We start from the raw sequence: 20,925 nt of genomic DNA, 5'->3' as shown, positions 1-20,925 counted from the left end.
TGAACTGAATACATCAAAACTGAGCAATCTATTAAACCTTTATTCTTGTTGTGGAAAAAAAGGCTACATTTTGTTGCTCTTCCTGGGATTAGGACCACCTTACAATTGGATAAACAGAAATAGCAGTTAAAAACCTAACTCACTTCCTGTGAAATCTTAAACTCTTTCTGTAAAAACAATAATATTCAAAATACTGCTAAAATGTTGTATTGTTTTACATAACAGGGGGTTTAGTGCACTTATCTGGTCAGCAGGGTATGCGATTATACACATACAAAAAAAATTAGCAATGCCTTAATACTTCTTGACTATTTTTATGCAAAGTCGTACCTTGTGGACTCACCTCTCATACATTTCATTAAGCTTGATGTCTAGCCAACAAATATCCACAAACACTGTTGTATCTCAGCTTAGCCCAGTCTGATCATTTCAAACAGGTGTCACCTTTCTTGGGGATCCAGCTTGTTTACAAAATGTGTCCACTTGGACTTTGTAGCCTCTGACTGCTCTGCCCTTTAGTCACCACACCATGTTGTGCTTTTTTTCTCAAGCTTCTGGCCTGGAGCTAGTATAAGTCGCTAGCTCAACAACAATCTCCTGGAGTCAGTCCCACAGCACAGCCCTGGTCCACGCCAAGGTCCTTACCGGAGCCAAAGCCAACAGCAAGGTCTCTGCAATAGCCAGAACTCATACAAGGAAATCATAGGCTCTCGGCCAAGTCCATAGTCTCCCAGACCTCTAAAGAGGTCGCTGCTTTGCTGCTTATGCTGGTTGCCTGGTAGACCTTTTAGGCTTTTGTTTTACTTCCTCTATTTTCTGACTAGTTTTGAAAATGTATATTTTGTTTAATTTTTGCATTGTTTTGAAACAATGAATATTGTCAAAAGCAATTATACGTTTTTTACTCTTGTCCATCACAATGGCAAGGCAAAGGAAATGCCAAACAGTTTAAATATGCTAGTGACAGAAAAGGTTTACTGTTGTCCTTTATTTAGTTTTCATATATGAATTTCTCATTTAAGGAATATCTTACTAATAAATTACTACCATTCCTCCACATTACTTACAGAAATTGTTACTGCAGACAGAGAAGTGGTGCGCATCTGTAAAACAGCAAATTTCTGCAACACCTCATACCAGACGTGAACATTGTTTTTTCACAAATTCTTCAGAGGAAGTTTATAATCTCTCTAGATATATTTAACTTAGTAGAAACAAATTGCATATGGATTTATATCAATCCAGATACCCTTACTGTAACTGCTTTATAGTCAAATGGAAGAGTAATATGTAGAAGTGTAGTTAATATGTCCTACAAAGATTTCACTGCATGACCCTTTCCTCCAGCCTAATATATATCACACTAATTTAGTGCAAAAATATTAAAAAGGGTTTTCATCCAGAAACACTTACTTGTGGCATCAAGAAATCAATTAGAAACACAAAATCGAGGCTCCACATATCTTCAGGTTGTTCACCTGGTACATCGAGAAAACCAGCAGACCGAAGATGAAAAGAACAAAATGTTTTTTATTTATAGCTTTTGTTTGTTGTGAGAAATTTACAGTGCTCGCAGCCAGTCTGCTAGAACACAGCAGTACTTACAATCTCAGCCATATTTTTCTCTCAGAGGTGACACAAAAAAATAAATGAGGAGGAAAAAATTGAACAGAGGCAGGAATGGCTTTCAAATGAGTAGCTAATTGTATGCACTATTTGTACATTTTTGATGAAATTTCTGAAATCTAGAAAGGAGAGTGGTGTGACTTTGAGTCTTCCACTAATTATACCTTTAAGAAATGTTTGACTTGAAGAGACAGGTTAAATCAGTCTTCCTTGTTTAAATTCATTCAAAACCTGGTAAATTAAATTTAATTATAATTAAAAGGGCTGGGATTAGAATATCTCTGACAAATTCAGAAAATACATCACAACTGTTTTTTCAATTTTCTACATTTGACCATGTTCTAATCACAGTCTTTAGTGCATTCAATGCACTTTTATGTTGCGGACAAACTTAAAACAATTCATTATATAGTTGGTAAATCAGGGAGTTGTTTAAAGCAGACTTGGGTTATAAAATAATATCTCAAGCCTAAAATATTTCTCAAAACTATTTCTCTTAAACTCATAAAGTAGTGTGATACCTAATAAAGTATCACACAATTTCAAAAATATATAAGATGAGATGAACTGCATGCAGAAATGCTACTTGTGGAAGAAAACATTGCTCATAACCCTGGATAAATGTCATCATCATGCAGTAGGATGCTTCTTGTCAGTGGGGACAAGAGACCTGGTTAGAGGGGCTGGGAAGATGGAGAGATGTAACTTCAGTGTGATACTGGAGCAATAAGACTTAAGAATGTCATCCTAGCAGTACACTGACCCTAAACATACAGCCAGGTCTCAAAATAGATAAAATGGAATTATATTCATGTGTTTGTATCGCTCAGTCAAAGTTTAGATCTGAATCTAATTGAAAATCTGTGGCCTGATTTATAAAGTATGTGTACAGCCTTTCTCCATCCAGTCTCACTGAGCTTCACAAAACATTTATTGTATTTTGCAGAAAAGAAAAGACAAAACAAATCAGATAAAGACATTCATCTAAAGAATTGGTTCTATTATTTAGCTGAAGGTGGATATTATGCAGCAGTTAGTGTTGGTTTCACATTAAATACTAATTAAAAGCATTAAAGTTTGTGGTTGTAATATACAGTATAACATAAAAGACTTCTAAATACTTTTGCAAGGCACAATAAAACCATTATTTTTATTGTAATGTGCTGCAAGTCTTTCTACTTGTAGAACAAAGAAACAGCCCATAGTTTTAAGACCAGTCTCATAAATCATTCTTTATTTACAGGTCCAGGAGCAGGGGGCTCTAGTTTATCTATAGTTGTCTTCTGAAACTTTTCATATGCTGTTCCTTTTTTATAATTTTGTTGACATACCCCTTCTGTTGCTAAGAAAATAAGAGTGACCTCACTCTGTAGTGAAGGTCGAGCAGCAGCTAATGAAGGCCCCAAAGCCTAACACCATTGATTTTTCACCCATTTCATGGCTTGAATGCAAAGTTATTCAGCATTGCCAGGGGACTGGGTGAGGGGTACAACCTGGTGTTTCCAGCAGAAACCAATCATCTTGTATTTCAGGTTCTGTAGGTGCAACTACTGTAGTTCTTTCTTTTAGTGCTACATTATTTTTGCCTAACTAATTCATTTGTTTAGACTTTTAGTGAGATTTTAAAAAATAGAAAAAGTATATGGAAAAGAAAGATGTACACAGAAAGGAAATGTTGGGAATGCTGCTGAACGGATGTGCACATTTGTAATTATGGGCAACCGTCCAGAAGTGTTGTGACATTCTGCAGTCGCTCATCAGTGCGCTGAGTCACGGTGCTCTCTCCTCTTCATATGCTGATCAGACTTGACGTGGATGGCATTTAAGACTAAATAGCACAAGGCGTATGTCACTTCTGGAGAAACGCTCGTAATAAGGATTTAATATGCAGGTGTTAGGTGTCATTGAGATGCATCGCAGTACACTGGATCTTTTAACAGATTAAAAATATGAAGATTAGGGAGAAGCCACATTATGCGTTTGTTAGACTTAACAACATGCTTAGTTTGCCTCATAGATTCACTCTCATCCATTATGCATCTGACCTGGAGCTGACCAGGACACTAAATAAGCTATAAAATCTGCAAGAGTTTAAAAATGTGTATTTGTTTTATACTGAGTGTTTTATATGTATTCATACCCATCAGAAACAGATGAGTCAAAGTATCATAAGCTCCCTCTTTTATAGGCTGCTGATCCTTCACATCCTACCAAGGGAAGTCATGGATTTTTCTTTTATAAAATTTGCCAGCTGACATACCGTGGCGCTGGCAGAATGTCAGGATCTGTAAATAGTCAGTTCAAGCCTTATCTTGTTTGATCATACTGCCTTATGATGAAGTCAAAGTGCCTCTGAAGTGTTATGTCCTTGAAGACTGCTAGAATTAAAATTGGTTGGACATAATAATTTGGCACTATCCACAGTTTTAGGTCTTTTAAATCAATAATCCCTTCCTCATCTGAAACTATAAAACAACTCTCTGACTTTGAGCAACAAGTCAAGCTTTCCAAATATTAATATCTGGGCAGAAATCTTACAATTTTACAGAAAACAGAAAATTTACTTTTTCAGTTTGTGTTACATCACAGATTCAAAAAGAAAAAAAACGTATACATTGGAACTGCTTTATTATTTGAACAATATGGGTCAATGTGTAGAATTTTCTCTCACATTTTAAAACTGAAAAAGTAAAAAAAAAATTGTCAAAGTCAGAATGCAGACTAAAAAAGATGTTTCTCGCAACCCAGGGCTCAACATTCAAAATGGCTGCCTTTTTATACCGCAATTATTGCTAGTTGCAACTTAATAATGGACAGCTGATGATTTGCATTCCATAAGATGTTTCACTTATTGTGTTATTCATCTTCCTTAAGTAGTCATCTTGCTACAGCAAAATAAAGTTAGTCTTTGGCTGCTGGTGCTCAAAATTAATTAACTTGTAGTTACCTCACTAATGTGTATCTGCCTTTCATTTTAATGGCATGTGAAGATGTGTGCATGTTTTGAACCCTGTAGCATACATAGTTAGACAACCAGATGAGTCAAGCTGACTCTGATGTTAATTCAGTGGTATAAGCATCATAACTTGAAGACACTTTATCAGAATCAGAAGGATTTATTAAGTGGTGTTATGCTGTTGCAGATGTGTATATTCGGAAAACAGAAAAATAGGAAACAAATATGATAGATTGAGTAGCAAAAATGATCTGGATAAAAAGTAACTTGCAACCAATTATACTGAAGTATGTTGAGTGAATAAAACAGTATCCTATGCTAAGCTTACACTTCTGTACATAACAGTGCAAGTGACTGTTATGTTTGTGCATATGGGAAGTAGATTGTTTGCCAGGTAAAACCCAGTTTCTTGTTTGATGTTTTACTTCATACAAAGAATGAAGAAAGCTATGCTACGAAGTTACTGAGAATTACATGACCTGTAACATAGAGACGGTGGTTTAAAAAAAACAACATATCTTCTGAACGGCACTAAAGCTGCCCAAGTAACACCAGTAGTAGTTACCATGGCCTACAAGCAGATATACCTTGACCTATTACCCTTGACCTTTTGTGAGATTATACAGTACAAATTTTTGCGTTTTGGTTCACGTCTCAAAGAGAAATACACTAACAATCTCAGATTCATACACTACTGCACTTAAAAGAAAAGCTGGATGTGTAACATCTCCTTTAAAAACTGCTATTCAAAGTGAACAGTTTTTTTCCTTTTTTAGCTTTGGAAAAAGGCTCTTTGAGCTGTGCTCTGCTGCTTCTTCAACTTAGGTCTTATTTGAATAGGTGCTTGGCTTAAGACTTATCCAAAGTAGCATATTGTGAAATGTGCGCCTTATTGCAATTCAGGGGATTGGGAGGTCTTAGTGGTCTGTAGCTTACACCTCATTGTCGTATAATGTTGTTTAGAAAAATAAAGACCTAAGCTCTTGTGTAATTCACAGTTTATTAGGAATGAGCAAATGGGACAGTGGATGCCTCGCTGCTAAATGCCGCATGAGGAAGTGTGCTGTGCCGTCTTAGCATTTGTATTAAATTATTCTGAATATGCTGTGAGTAGCTTAACAGTATGAGACTATTATCTAATCTTAATAAAGAACTTGGTAATAATATATGTCCCAAACACTGCTTGCAGATTTTGCAAACAAGCCTTTCTTCTTCCAAAAATCTGGCACCTTTCAAAGACTCGGTAGCATTAATGAGCTACGCTGCTGTGCCAGTGGTGGCTGCTAGGTGTTAGGAATGGTGCTCATGATAATGCACCCAGCCGGGTGCAGGCTATGTATTTCCCACTGTTATGGTAATGGAACCTGTTGGGGTGTTTTTTTTCCACTTACAAAGGATTGCTATGGCATTTTTTTAAATATAGAAATCAACACTTCAGTAATGTTTGCATGGAATTATGCCGAAATATATGATGATGAGTAACACTACACTTTCATGTGTCTTTCTAATGCAAATACTACCAAGCTGTAACTTTTCCTCAGCTCAGTGTTTGTCCCTTTGTTGCTTCCAGCAGCTTTTGGGACTGTGCTGCCTGACAAAGAAAAGCTGTTTGGGGAAAGCTGAATGAAAGGACGAAATGACATAAGAGGTCATTTGCTCGGCTCATATTTGGCCCCGTAGCTTTGAAGATGAAGAAGCATGAAAGGAGGTAGAACATCAGTCGGTAACTGGGCTCCTCAGAGGTGAAGGGACCGATTTTTTTTTTCTCTTTCTTTTCTCTTTTTTCTGACTTCCTTCAGTGCTTGAGGAAATGGCCCTTCTGTTACCAGCACTCTGCTTCTCAATGGTAATCAATTCAACTTGAAAGGCATAGAAGACAGGCCTTTTGAAACTTCATCAATCTGAACGTGTCTTTGCCAACTGCAAACACAGCATGTGCTTATTAATGCCTTCCTAGTTTGTGTAAATAATGTTTTTGGGATTAATGTAGATGCTGCACAGTGGTGCACTTGGTAGCACAATTACCTTGGAGGGTGAATGTTCTGTATGTATGGGTTTTCTCCAGGTACTCTGGCTTCCTCGCACAGGCTAAAACCATGATTGTTAGGATAAAGGGTCTCTCCAAGATTTTTCTTAGTTGTGAGTGAGCGCATGGTTGCTTTTCCTTATGTCTCTATGGCTATGTTCCGACAGCAGGTCTTGATGTTCAATTTCGATTTTTTTACTGAAATCTGATTGTTTTTGGGTGGTCATTTATACTGCCATTTAATCTCGACCACAATGAGACTTCTGTGTTAATGGTTTTGCGTCCCTAAAGCAAAAAACCAATATTGACGTCACACAGCAGTCTACTCTTTATGAAAGTAATGATGGATGTAGCCATTCATGGATCGATTTCAGAGTTTGTTCAGTAAAGGAAGCCGACAGTATTGTCACAATATCATAACAGGACGAAGGAAGCTGATAAAAAGAAAGCACTACGAATAGCAACTGCCTTTTTTGGAGTATTGACTGCAATTTCTGAAACAGGGAAGATTGTTGAGATGTGTAATCAGGAGTCAGGAGTGGTCTTATTGTGATGTGATGCGCTTCAGTAACAAAGGCATCTGTGAACATAAGACTGTAATTTTTAGCCATTATTTTTTCTGGTGCAGGATTATAACATATGTCTCACATTAGTAACATAAAAGCTGGATAAAATGCAACATGGCTGTTCAGGCTGCAGACACTTTGAAATCAATTGGATACATATTCAAATTAGTTCCACGTATGGAAGTGGCACATATCAGATGGCTTTTTGGTGAAAAGATTGGAATTGTTTGGTTGAAACTGAGGTGAGAAAGGCAGCTATTGGTCACATATGGGCAAAAAAGTGGATTTGGGTTCACATTTGCCTGCTGTGGGAATGTAGCATATGCTCTTTTATCTGATCTTAAAACTTTTCTCTAGAAGACATTTAGTGTATCCATGTTTGGAGGTTGTTGCACCATGGCACAGCTCACTGCTGCGTTTCAGCCAGAAGGTTCTGGGCCCAAATCCCAGCTGGTCCTTTCTGCATGGAGTTTGCATGTTTTAGCAGCGCATGCATTCGTTCTCTCCAGGTACTCTGGCTTCTATCCATGGGTTCAAGGTTATGTCATTAAAAACCTTGTGTCCTGAAAAAAGAACAGCTCCACTAAAAGTCTGAAATTAATATTAATTTCACACACATTATCTGGACACTTCTGACTAGAATAAAGAGAAGCTCATAGGCAGGGTTGAGGATTCTCAATCAATTTGTAATAGTTCTGTTAAACTATGGTGAAGCAATACAATAGAAATGAAAAAATCCCTCATACGTTTATCTTGAGTGTTCATGTTGCCCTATCTGACAAGCCTTTTTTTTCTATTTTCAATAGCTGTTGTGTAGATTTTCAAGAGTTTTAGGGAGAAAAAAAGGACTGAATATTTCAAAGGGGACCTTGATTTAAATTGTTGGATATCAGCTATATTGCATCAGTGGGAATAGAAGAGGCAGAATGGATGAGATGTTTGACCTTTTCAGATTTGTCCCTGGGCAGCAAATTTGCTGGAGGGTGCTGGGGCAGGGAGCAGCGGTGCGTTGAATTATCACTCCCACTGTTCAGATGCTTCAGACCTGATCTCCCACTTGCTCCCCTCCTACCTCTAATGGGTTAGGAACACATTGGGGGGAAAAAAGGAAAAGAAAAAAATGGAGATAGCAAGAGTGAGTAGGAGGAGAGACTTTGTGAGCTGAGTCTGATTGTCTACAGGTTAAGCTTAGAAACAAATTACCGTTTTTACTGGGCACTGAAAAGCGGTAGAGGCAGGTGACATTGTAGTGGCAAATCTTTTGCAAAAGCTTTTTGTTATTCAGCAGTGTGATCGAACTGAGTCTGTGACAGCTACCGGCAGGAAACATGTCAGGGCTTTGATGGATGCTTTCTATATTGAAAGGCTACGATGACTTTTTAGTTGACTGGGCTTTCGCTGAACACCGCCTGTTCCACCATCAAATAAAAGCACAACACCACGGAAGAGAAAAAGATAAGAAAGAAACTTGCCACAACGCTTTGTAATAGTTTCAGAGTCACATCGGACATTGCGTCTTTGTTGGAGGAGAGTGGCTGTCAAAAATGTTAATATCAGCTGGGGTTTTTTCTCAAAACAACGATGGGGTCCTGTGTTCTTCTGTCAGCCTTTAAATATTTACAACCAATAAATAACGGCACTATCTAGGTTTTTTTGTAATCTGTTTCACTCACGCTCAACTTTTTTGTTGTCAAAAAAAGCCACTTCATAACATTTTGTCCATTTCCAGTTCAAGAAATGTCTTTTCTGCTTCACTCTCACCCAGGTGGACATCTAAACCATGTTTTTCTTCGGTAAAGCCTGATGTTTCAGTGTAGCATCATCACCTCATGCCGCATCTTTTTCTATTCTTCCCCACCCCTCTCCTCATGCCATCCAGAACCCATCTTGTGCGACGTAGGGGAGTTTCACTGTCATGACCAGCAGATCTGCATTCCCGAGGCCTGGCTCTGTGACGGTGAACCCGACTGCCCCGACAACTCTGACGAAAGTGATCACATCTGTAAGTCCATTCATTCCATCCATTCCACATGAATGCCAATAAGTCCTGAGTAATTATGCCATTAAATGTTTCAGTCAGAATTTTACTTCTCGTTACTCTTCGTGAAGGTCAGTGTCTAATTTTGGGCTTTCAGTAATTTATTTATTTTATACAAATAACTCCAGGGGTTTTTAGAGACAAGAAATGGGTTCACAAAATTTTTTGTCGATTTTCTGTAATGCACAGGATCAGAATTTTAGAAATAGTGCCAAACTTCAACACACTAACTAATACTGCTTTTTTTTTTTTATCCCTTTGGTAAGTTGCAGAGAGGCGACACACATTCTCTAGCCATCAACAGGTTTATGGAATAATTTTAGTTGGGCATTTGACCATTGCTCTCATTTTAATTAAAGTTACTTGCTTTTCAGTTCCTGTACTTTGCTTTCTGTGTTATCCTATTTCGTTCAAGTTGTTATGTTATTTGTGAAAGAAAACATTGCAGCTTTACAAAGCAACACCAAAGGGAGTAATTCTCTCCCATAGAAACTGCTCTCCAACCACCTTAAACACCTTCTTGCCAAACAAAGCTATTCCTTTTATCCTTAAAACATTACCATGAACAGTTTTGCATATTGCCATGCAGTAGTTTACTTGAATTACCTTGTCACTGCCAGTTACAAAACAAAGTACCACATAATTGTAAATGGAAACAGATATGTTTCTTTTGCCCCCAAAAAAGAAAAGTATTGTGTGCATCCTTAGTCAAGTCTTTGTAGAACCTCCTTTTACTGCAAATAAAGTTAAGTTTTTTGTTAAGTATTCCTCTACTGCCTTTTTATAAACAGAGAATGAAATTCATGGCCATTCTTTTTTTGAAAAATAACTTGTGGTCTGTATTATTGGTGTGATTTCTGCAAATGCTGGCCTTAAAATCTTGACAAAGGGCGTGCTGTGGTGGCGTAGGGGATAGCGCGACTCACGTTTGGAAGCCTTGAGTCCTCGACGCGGCCATCGCGGGTTCCATTCCCGGACCCGGCGACATTTGTCGCATGTTTTACCCCCTCTGCTTCCCCCTTTCCTGTCAGCCTACTTTCTTATAAGGGACACTAGAGCCCACAGAAGACCCCCTGGAGGGGAGAAAAAAAAAGTAAATAAATAAAATCTTGACAAAGATTTTAAATAGGATTTTGAGAGTGGAGCGAGACTAAGGGGCTGAGGGAAGCTTCATAACTGATACAAAGGGATACAAACTAAGAGCCAGGAAAGAAGTAATATACATTGAATACTTAAAACTACAAGTAAAAACTCATGAAAACTACTAAACAGAGCAAGACATAAAAAACAAAGAATAGCTAAAATGCAGAGCTCAAACACATTGAAAATCCAAAGTTCATAATATTTAGCTCCCTCAGTCCTTCTTTCAACTCTTTCCAATGAAGGAAAGCATACTCACAGCACAATACTTTTCTGTGGTAATGAAAAGTATTATGCTGTGATAATAACATAACATACAGAATAACATACAGCATTAATTGTTCACTACACATAGCATTTTAAATGTTTCACAGTTGTGATTAAGGTAAACTGTAAATAGGATTTCTGGAGGATTTTTTTTTCCCATCAAGAAGTTTTCGTTTAACCACACCTCCATGGACGCTTGACACCAGTCTGGTGTGTTGGTGAGATTGTTGGATCACTGATGTTCTTTAACAAACCTCTGTCTTTCTTTAGCACGTTGACTGAGCCTCATCCTGCTTTTATAGATGGATCCGAGCAATCTGAGCTGACTTCCCAAAGCCTAAACTAGACTGAGAGAAATACATAAAACAAAATACTGTTCATCTGTCCCTATTAATGAACTATATACCTTCTACTTATAGAGTAGCAATTAATATTTATAATAAATACCATCCTTCTCCAATGTGAAAGCTCAGTGTTTTCTATGTTGTTTTTTTTGGTATTTTATGTAACTCTAAAAGTTTAATTAAGCTGTTTTCAAGGTGATTGGAAAGACTCATCAGACAAACAAACAAACAAACAAGCACAGAAGCCTGCTGGCACTTCAGAGCTTTGAAAAATAGATATATGAATTCATTAAGGGTGTTACTCTGTGAAAAAGTGTAAATCCTTTATTGTACTCTGAGTATTTGGCTTCACACTTCCAGCTGCAATCCGCTAAACCTCCGCTTGTCCTTCACTTCAGAATTGTTTGTGGCATGAATGTTCTCTGGGTTTATTATTCATACACTTCTGTGACATAGATTTTCTTTAATGGAGAAACAGAGCAGAATTATAGGCTGAATGAGCGTTTGTAAATCATGATGAGATTGTGACTGCCATGCAGTTGATTGCAGCCAAAGACAAATAATGCAGCAAAACTAAATTATTAACATTCAGCCCAGGTTCTTCCATTGGTGTGAGTTATCGGGTGTAATCAGGACTTTATCGCTTTGGCAGTGACATCTGTGCCTAAATTGTATGCAATTGTGTAATAATTATTAATGCCTGAGCATGCGCAAGGCAGTGTATCAAGCAGGTTACTTTGAGATGAAGATGCGTGCTGCAGAAAAAGACAGAGGCTTAGCTGCTTGTCTCAGAATGATATAATTACACATTTACCAGCTGTTAACACGCGCACAGCTGCCTGCATGCTCTCTGAGGGTATGAAAGCAATGAGGTGGTGGTTTGCCGAACGACTCTCCTAGCCTCTGTGCATGCTGTGATAAAGCAACAAGAACATGCGACCCAGACACGAATCAGGAGGAATAGAAAGAATGAGTATGTCCCCAAGACTACAAAAGCACAAGCAAACACAGTGCCAAGACATGCTGCATCTTCCTCTGGGTCCTTTGTTGATAAAGGGAGTTGTTGTGTTTTATTCATTCTTATATATCAGTCTATCTTTAATATTTTGCACATGGGCTTATGCCTTGTCATGACATGTGCTTAGTTTATCTAAAGCATCTAAAGGAAAAAGTCACCATTTCATTTTTGTCATTAACCTTTATTACACCAGGTAAAAACCCATTGACACCAAGGTCTCTTTTACAAGGGTTACCTGACCAGGAGGTCAACAGCACACACTTCAGAAACACAAGTTGCTTATAAAATAAAACTAACATTACAAGTAAAATGCAATTTGTTTTAAACTGTAATTATTAAAAAGCAGCATGACATTTACACAAGGGATACTTTATGTATTTTTCTTCATGTATGTACAATGTTTCATACATTGTCATAAGTATTACCATACCTTAATATCTTCCACAATTTGTCACATAACTAGAAACTTTAGTGTATAATATTTCTGTAACACTAAAACAAAATAGTACATAACTGACATGAAAGAAAGATGGTATGTAAAATCTGAAAAGCCTAGCATGCATTTGTAATTAGCCTGCTTTAGTTGGATATCCCTACTTAAAACTATTGCAACACATTAACTTCAGACTTTAGAGTACACTTGTTTGTAATTTGATTTTAGTATAAATGCACCTGTGAAAACAGAACATTTGTATTGCTAATTTTTATTTTCAGAATTCAAGGTTTTTGTTAAACAGTACAAGGCTTGGAAGAACTAATGCTGTACTGTTCAATCTGTCATCCAAAAAATAGAAAAAGACATGGCCAGTTCCTGAAATGGTAGGCTGTGCAAGAAGAGCATTAACCAGAAAAACGGTGAAAATGCCAACAGCTAATCTGGGGGTGCGAGCCATGTGAGATTCAACAAATGGGTGGAATAATTGGTTGTTCTCCGTACAACACAAAAAATGAACTTTCTGATCCACACGAAAACAATTTTGCCAACATTGCACCCCATGCTGACTGAATCATCCCTTTTGTAGTGGCAGCATCATGCTGGGGAGATGCTTTTCTTCAGCAGGGAGAGGTAAACTGGTGGGTTCATGTCATGATAGATGGCACTGCTGTCATTGCAAGTAAAGGAGGTTGTGTCTAGTGTTTACATTAAATAGGCAGAATTATTTATTTGAAGAAATATTTTGGAAAATCACAAATAATTTTCTTTCCATCATAAAACTATGGGGTAATATGTGTCAATTTATCCATTAAAATCCCACTTAAATATAAGACATTTGTGGTTGTAACATGACAAAATGTGTAGAAATCCAATAGGTGTTAATAGGTTACAAGATATATATATATATATATATATATATATATATATATATATATATATATATATATATATATATATATATATATATATATATATATATATATATATTTATTTATTTAGGGATTCTAGTCAAATAGTGAGACATTTTCACAGTTTGACTAACTGGCTTACTAGGAGAAGGATTTCATTTTTTTAACATAAATACGATTTAACGTAGTATCCAATTGCATATTTCAAGAGAAGGTTAGCAGCTAGATTTTATTATATTACAACAATAGCTGCAGTTTTAAATGACTAAATCTCTAGTTAGCCCTTTACAAGGGAAGATTGTTGAATACAATATGAATATATCTAATATAGAGATTCCACACAGTGACTGGGGCCCAAGAGATATAATCTCCAAAACGCAATTAATTATCACTTTGATTAATGTTGGCACAGTTTTATTTACTAAGCCTGCAGGAAGAAGACCCTGCATATTCATCTAAAGAAATTGGTGCCGTATTATCGTGGATTATGTCTCGATAGAAAGGGAATTAGATCAGCTTTACCCAACAAACAAAAGACAGGATTGAAATGCACTCTGCCTTCTTAAATAATACTAAGGATTGCAAAAAGCTGTGGAGAAAAAGCCCTCATTTCAGATCCCAGTCCCTGAATTGAAATAAAAGCAGCAGGAATTCAGCATATTGTGGAGCAGCAAGCAGGCTTGCTTTGATTTGACACACTATTGTGAGTCTTACACATAGAGGGTTTAATATCTTAAGAAGGAGATGAGGTAATATATTAAACTTTTGTCATCTAGATATATAAAAACAGTGGCACACATTGCTTCTTTCTCCTTTGCTCTGCTTGGTCAGGGAGATGTAATCACTAGGACTTCGGGGATTATTGGGAAACAGGAAAGAAAGGTGGCCTTAGATTGGAATAGCCAGAGTCTAGGAGGAGACAAGAGCTTATCCACTCAGCTGCTAGGCTCACAGGAATGGACAGCTGATGCCGGGAACTCATGAATCAGAGAATGCAGCTGGTCTTTATGAATGACAAAAGAAAGGCCTAGAAAAAAGCAATTTAGCACCTTTTGTCATGCAGTAATTAGGCCAACCTTTTTCTCTTTGGACAACGCCACTCCTTCAGCAGTTGAGGTGGAAAGATGAAACAAATGCAAAGTGTAGCATAATCTCTTAATATGTGCATTAAACTTAAAAGAATGTATAAATGTCAAGGCAGTCTTGAGACACTTGGTTTTGCTATTTGCTGTGCGTTTGCAATAAACTGGGACAGTCATAATTCATTTTATGTAAAACTTGTTCTGGTGTAATAAAAAAATTTTTCCTTGTGCTAATGGCTGTCAGCATTTATTCCCTTCCTATATTGATGCTTCACGCTTGCAGAGAATATTTAGAAGCTAAATCCATCATGAATCCTTTAGGAAAGGATTTCATGGACTTTTGGCTCCTCTTAGTTGTGCTGCCATAAGGAGCTTTGTGAATCTGGTGAACATGGAGACCAGTGAATCCTCTGATTGAATTGTCACTCCCAGAGGAAGAGACAATAAAAGGGGTCAGTGGCTGACTTCAAAAACATGGGCACAGGAGCTGTGTTTCATGGCTGATGATTGGCTTGACCTAATCGTTGCCATTGTTGATCTCAGGGTTCTGGAGGCGAAGTGGGATGACGGCTGTTCAAAGACAGCACTCTCTCAGGGCTTTCTCTTTTGATTTTTCTTCACCAACAGGGAGGATACATCACCCAATGCCTTTCCCTGAGGAGCCTTCCTCTCAATTTTCTAATTATAAATCCATGCCTATTTAACAGAAAGCTTAAAAAAACAAGAAGTGTAATTAAAATAAACAATTTCTGCCTCATGTCTGTCTCTCGCATTGTTCTATTGAGTGTTATTAATTTGCTTTCTTCTTGTCAGTCCCAACCACTACAATAGCTCTCTGTTACATTTGGTTGCCCTAACAACTGCAGATAATATATAGTTTTGCATTTTTAAGTGTTGATTGCAAAGGAGGGGCAGTTTCCTCCACATTTATTGGCACTCAGAAAATGTGGGCAATGGTGGTGGCGGCGACAGAAATTTGTACTCTTTTAGGAATTGTAAATGTATAAAAGTACAGTATTGTATGTAGGATATATTTGTCCCCCTCTTGTGTGTTCTTCAATGAAATATTGGACTTTTCTCCTTTTCTTTTTTTTGGTATGAGATGATGTGGCTGAAATTGTAGATTTACATATAGATTTATATTTATATTTATTTTAGAGCTCTTTTGCTTATCTTCACTCATTGTGTGCTGTGTGTAGACTGACATATTTTTATTTAGGGAATCTATAGTCCTAATATTGAAGTTTATGTATCATATCTCATATCAAATGTTTTGTAAGTCATAATGTTAATAGAAATTGATAAGAGTACACAAAGAAATGGGGCATCAAAGTAAATAATGCATGAACAACTACTCATTTAAATAGGTTTGCCGTTTACTGTAATTACCTATATCACTGGTTCATATGTTATACTGAACTCAATAACAAGCAAAAAAGGGACTAAGAGGATTTTTCTTTTAATTTCACACAATGATTATACAGTCTTTTACCGTTTAATAAAATGAGAAAGAAAAATATACAAATAAAACTAATATCAATCATACGTTCCAAATAAATATTTGGAGGTAAAACTGACAAAAGAATCACCAAGCAATATATCTGGGTTGGAGTTGCTGTGTCTATAATTATGCTTTAGACTCTTCCTATCAACTTGTTGCTTGGCAGTTTATCTGGCAGGCCCCATATTGAAATAAATGTATCACTAATGTGTCTGGTTCTCAAGGGAATTGGCGCCAGTAGACTGGAGGTTTAGGGGGTAATGTAGCGTAGCACTGTTATTGAGCTAAAGGACTGTCCTTTTTGCATTATGTACCATTTTTCTAAGATCTCAGCCTTCTGTTGGCTCATAAAGAAAATGTCTACATATTATGAAAATCATTCTCTAAAGGCTTTCTATCTAGACAGTTTTTTAATATCTGCAAGACCATTAGATCCTTTTCTTTCTTTTTCAAAGTGGTGTTCTTCAAGTGATGGATAAGAAAGCTCTAAGGTTACATTATGTTGTTTCTAAAATATTTAAGATTCTTAGTGTACTATCATGTTAAAGATTAGTTTGAAATCATGTTTGTGTCTTCTTCTCTAACTTTTCATGTGGAATTAATTTAAGAACACATTCACTGTCATTTAAAATCAGCATAATTAACTGAGCACACATTTACCCAGCCGTACTGTGTGAATTTTGCTTGATTTTCGTAAACATGCAAACCTTTGAAATAAGACACTTTTTTTCATTGTTTGTCCTCCCTGGTACCTTTGCCACATTTCTGCAGGCTTGTCCCATCTGTTTTATCCACTGTTCAAGGAAACAGTTGCAACAAATGTGTGTGTGTGTTTGATCTGTATTTGCCTAGACACTTATAGTTATTCAATATAATTACAAAGATATGCTTTGTAATTATCATTTTTTAAATACTTGTGTCAAAATGTGATAGTTATATTGAAGAAAAATCTAGATTTTTGTCACCAGTGTCATTTGCATGCTCTCAGTTTGATTGCCCCTCCCGATGTTGTTTAGCAGATTTCCATATGTTTGAGCATTTGTCTTTTGGCAAAACTATTAGTGCAAGAATTTTGTTGCCTGGTGACAATCTTGTACCCACAGAATGTCTCATTCCTGTCAGAAATGATGCACTGGGAGGAACACGCTACAGCTTTGTCTTTGCTCTCACAACCCCCCATCTTAGTGACTAAGCTGCACTGACACATTTTCCCCTCTGTATTCCCTCCAACTACGAATGTTGTGAAGGACTACGTCCCAGCTTGTCACCTTAAGAACCAAAGAAAAAGAGCATATTTTATAAACTTAACATGCCTGCTGTCATGGAGTCAGTTTGGCATTTAAGTATTAAAATCTACATTATTCCCCTGCTGGTGCAGCAGGAAAGAAAAGCACAGCAAAGGCAAAAGCTAATTCACAGCAGACACAGAGGCACACTGAGTTAACCATAGCAGGACTCCAGCTGAGAATGTTATCCTGTAATCAGAATCGCAAGTGTCATTCAACTCACAAGAAAGGAGGTGCTGGACTTGAATGTAAATCAGCATGAATTGTTTGAAATGCCTTTTATACATTGACTCAATATGCAGTGTTTTTGAGAAACTTGCATACACTTATCAAAGGAGACTGAAATGATGACACAATTATCATTTCAGTCTCCTTCACTCTCCATTATCTAATGCACTAATAAGTGCATTAGATAATGAACTTATGCATTATCTAATGCATAAGTTCAAATGTACATACTCATTAATATTTGTATACATTTTGCTTAGCCTTCTGTTGGCTCATTTTCTTTATGAGCCAACAGTTTCTTTGGCTCATTCTAAACCCTTTTTTAGAAGGGAGGCATTCTAAACCCTTTTTTTGTGATTATAAGCAGTATCTAGTTTTGTTTTGGTTAGATATTTAACCACTCTTCCTATTAAATTGACTGTTTGTTTTTTTATTGAATTTGAATTGAATAAGTTTGGCCTGTATGTCACCACCACCCTAGAAGGCTGATGTTTGTTTGCTTCATATTTTCCTGAACCAGTCTTGAAGTCTGCCTGGTTTCATTGTCCTGTTACAACACCCAGTCGTGTCCAACTTTCTTAACTGACCCAAACTGTCAAGAACATTGGTTTAGGTGTTTAAAAACAGCAAAGGAATCATTGAGGAACTGGGCATTATTGTCTATTATTAATAGTGTTGTGAGTTTAATATTAACTTGAATTGAGAGGGTGCTAATCTAGGAAGAAGCCTCAGTTCCAAACACCAACACCATCAGAAATGTGCAGGTTTCATTCATGTAGTTTCATACATTTTTATTCTGATTGCCCTTTCATTCTGATTACTTATATTCATGTAAACATGAGCATGAACTTTGCAGTCATTGCTCACAAAAAGCAAAAAAAAATTGATGTAGGAGTACTTTCTATGTTAAAACTCCTTAACTCTCACCTCAGGATAACACAATGGAAAAACAGCACGCAGGCGTTCTGCTGCATGTTAAGGGGTTAAAAATAAAGAAACATTTAAAAGCAGGAGAGAGGTAATGTTGGTTGCCGCACTATCTCAGCAGATGCCTTCCTCAAGGAAGGTCTCTCAGCTAAACAAAACACCCGGCCAGTTGTAGCTTATATGGAGCGAAAAAGAAATGAAAGGGTAAGAGAGCTCAGGATAACCACAGCCACTCCAGTGTTTGTCTTTATCAAAAAGGAACGTTTTAAGTGTCTTAGCATTGGACATGGTGTCTGCCTCAAAATTCAAATTAGGTCACGGATGCGAAATTAAACAAAGTAGAAATTCTGTTTAGTGCTGTAATTAATACTTTGTAATTTTTATACATAAAAAGTGGTTATTGTTTTTCTTATTTTGAACCTACATCACCATAGTGTTATTGCACATTAATTCTAAAATCAATGCATCAAAGGTTGTGTTAGCATTTAGCTTTTACACTTAATGGAAAGTTCATCTGTTTAAAAAGCAAATACTCCTAGTTAGTGTAAGCTTATACAGTGCATATTAAAAAGCATGCTTAAATATTTTTGTATGCTTTTTAAAAAACAAAGCATAGTTTCTAGCTCTTTTAAAAATTGGCTGCAGCAGTAATGTACTTTAATATTTTTACATTCAGACCTTCACTGTCATGTGCTGCTGCAGATTTTTATTTATTTATTTTTTATGGTGGGCGAATGATCTGAACCAATTCTTCAACAGGTTTGATCATTCTCTCGCCCCTCCCCCAGCTCTATCTCTCCTGCTGCAACCCTCCTTATCTTCAACAACTGCCTGTTTTTTCTTCTCTGGACTTCACACCTCTCAGCTCTCAGCCATCATCCTCCCATTCCACTTCAGAGGACTCCCTCCCACACCACTACCCTGTCCCTTACAACACTTCAGGTGAAGAACGAACTGTGAAAGATCAAGGTGCAAGAGGCTGAAGGGCTGGATGGCATCAGCTAACAGCTCCTGAGGCTTGGCATAGATCAACTGTGTGGTACCATGGGATACATGTTCAACATGGCCCTGGGGCTAGGGAAAGTACCACAGTGGTGGAAGACCACTAGTGTTGAAGACCACACATTTGAGGGACCTCTTCATCTACAGCCCCATAGCACTGCAATATCATCTGATGTTGGTCCTCAATCATCCTGGGGAGGCCTTAATTGTATGTGCTACAGTTTGTCCACTAGCCTGACATCAGAGTGGATGATGCCATCCTCTGTCTCCTTCACTGAGATCTCAGTCACCCAGAAACTCTGTGAGGATCATGCTCTTTGATTTTTCCAGTGATTTTAATACTGTCCGCCTAGAGTGTCAGGAGTGAACCAACACCTGTCCCAGTGAATATACTATTCTATTCTATTTCGGTATATTCCAACATAATTGTAATGAGCCTGAATATGCCAAGACATGAAAACATGGGCATTCTCTTTTTCTTATTTCTTTTTATTTATAGTCCAGAATGAAATTTCAGAAAGACTGAAATAAATGGCTGAAAATATGAAGTGGTATATCTCTTTCATTCTTAGGCTGAATGGTACACAAACTTAGTATGAGTATTATTATGAGGTAAATAAAAGCAAATCCCAACAAACATTGCATTTAATCATAAACCACTTAGCAATCAAATCTCATAAAATACAACCAACACAATCAGGAATCAGCAGGATTCCCTGCTGAGGAAAGCTGGCCTGCTGGGCTCAGATGCACATGTCACCAAACAGTCAAGGGCATAGCCAAGTTACTGAGTCTCAACATCATTTACACCGGCAGCAAAAGCACAATAAATATTCATCAAGAGCCTCAGCGTCAACATGAGGTCCGTCTGTAATTCGCCTTCACAGTGAGAAAGTATAATAGAATGTGCAGCAAACCTCACAAAATAAACAAACTGTCTAAACAACAGATCAGTCACAGTGTGTGTCTTGACCAACAGTTTTGCTTTCTTTTCCATTAGACCACAAAAAACATGAATGCACATTTGATATACATTGGTGTTAGTACTGACACCCCTGAACCATTTGACTAAAGTTCCTAACTTTAATATAATCTATTGAAATAACAGCTAGTCATTTGCAAGTCTTCTGCAGTGTCTATTAGGGCTTAGCATATCCAAAAAATGTAGTTTTGCCCAATGACTTCTTTAAAACAAAACAAAGCTCAAGCTCATTATGACTGAATGGGGATCATCTATGAACAGATATTATCAAGTCTTTCCACATATTCTCAATTGAAGTTTAGCACAAAATGTTTTTTGATTGATTAATATGATTTGAATTAAGATATTCTGTTGTAACTCTATAAGTTTATGGTTGCTCAGTGTGAAATGTGAACCTCTGCCACATGTTCAAGTGTCCTCTGCCTTTAAAATGTCCTCTAATAAGGTCTTGTTTGGCTCAATCTATCGTCAAATCAACACTGACCTCCTTTGCTGTTGCTCCTAAAATGAATTATTATATATATGCTAGACTGTGACAAGGTTCTCATTATTAATTAGGTAGCTCTTGTCCAATTATTAAGTTGAGTTTTTT

The 20,925-nt window shown here is 37.1% G+C and overlaps 1 protein-coding gene across 2 annotated transcripts in view; it reads left to right on the top strand.

Annotated features, from left to right (window-relative positions):
• The window catches only part of lrp1b (LDL receptor related protein 1B), a 320,393-nt gene that overhangs the window by 82,944 nt on the left and 216,524 nt on the right, over window positions 1-20,925 (top strand). For both annotated transcript variants that reach the window (XM_023337136.1, XM_023337135.1), the window contains exon 2: window positions 9,054-9,176. In XM_023337136.1, coding sequence (XP_023192904.1) covers window positions 9,054-9,176 — 123 coding nt within the window. The remainder of the gene's footprint in view (window positions 1-9,053; window positions 9,177-20,925) is intronic.

This window comes from Xiphophorus maculatus, chromosome 7 (assembly GCF_002775205.1).
Source record: "Xiphophorus maculatus strain JP 163 A chromosome 7, X_maculatus-5.0-male, whole genome shotgun sequence".
Lineage (NCBI taxonomy): Eukaryota > Metazoa > Chordata > Actinopteri > Cyprinodontiformes > Poeciliidae > Xiphophorus > Xiphophorus maculatus.
The sequence above is the reverse complement of the archived record's forward strand: the minus strand, read 5'-3'. Positions and strand labels throughout refer to the sequence as shown.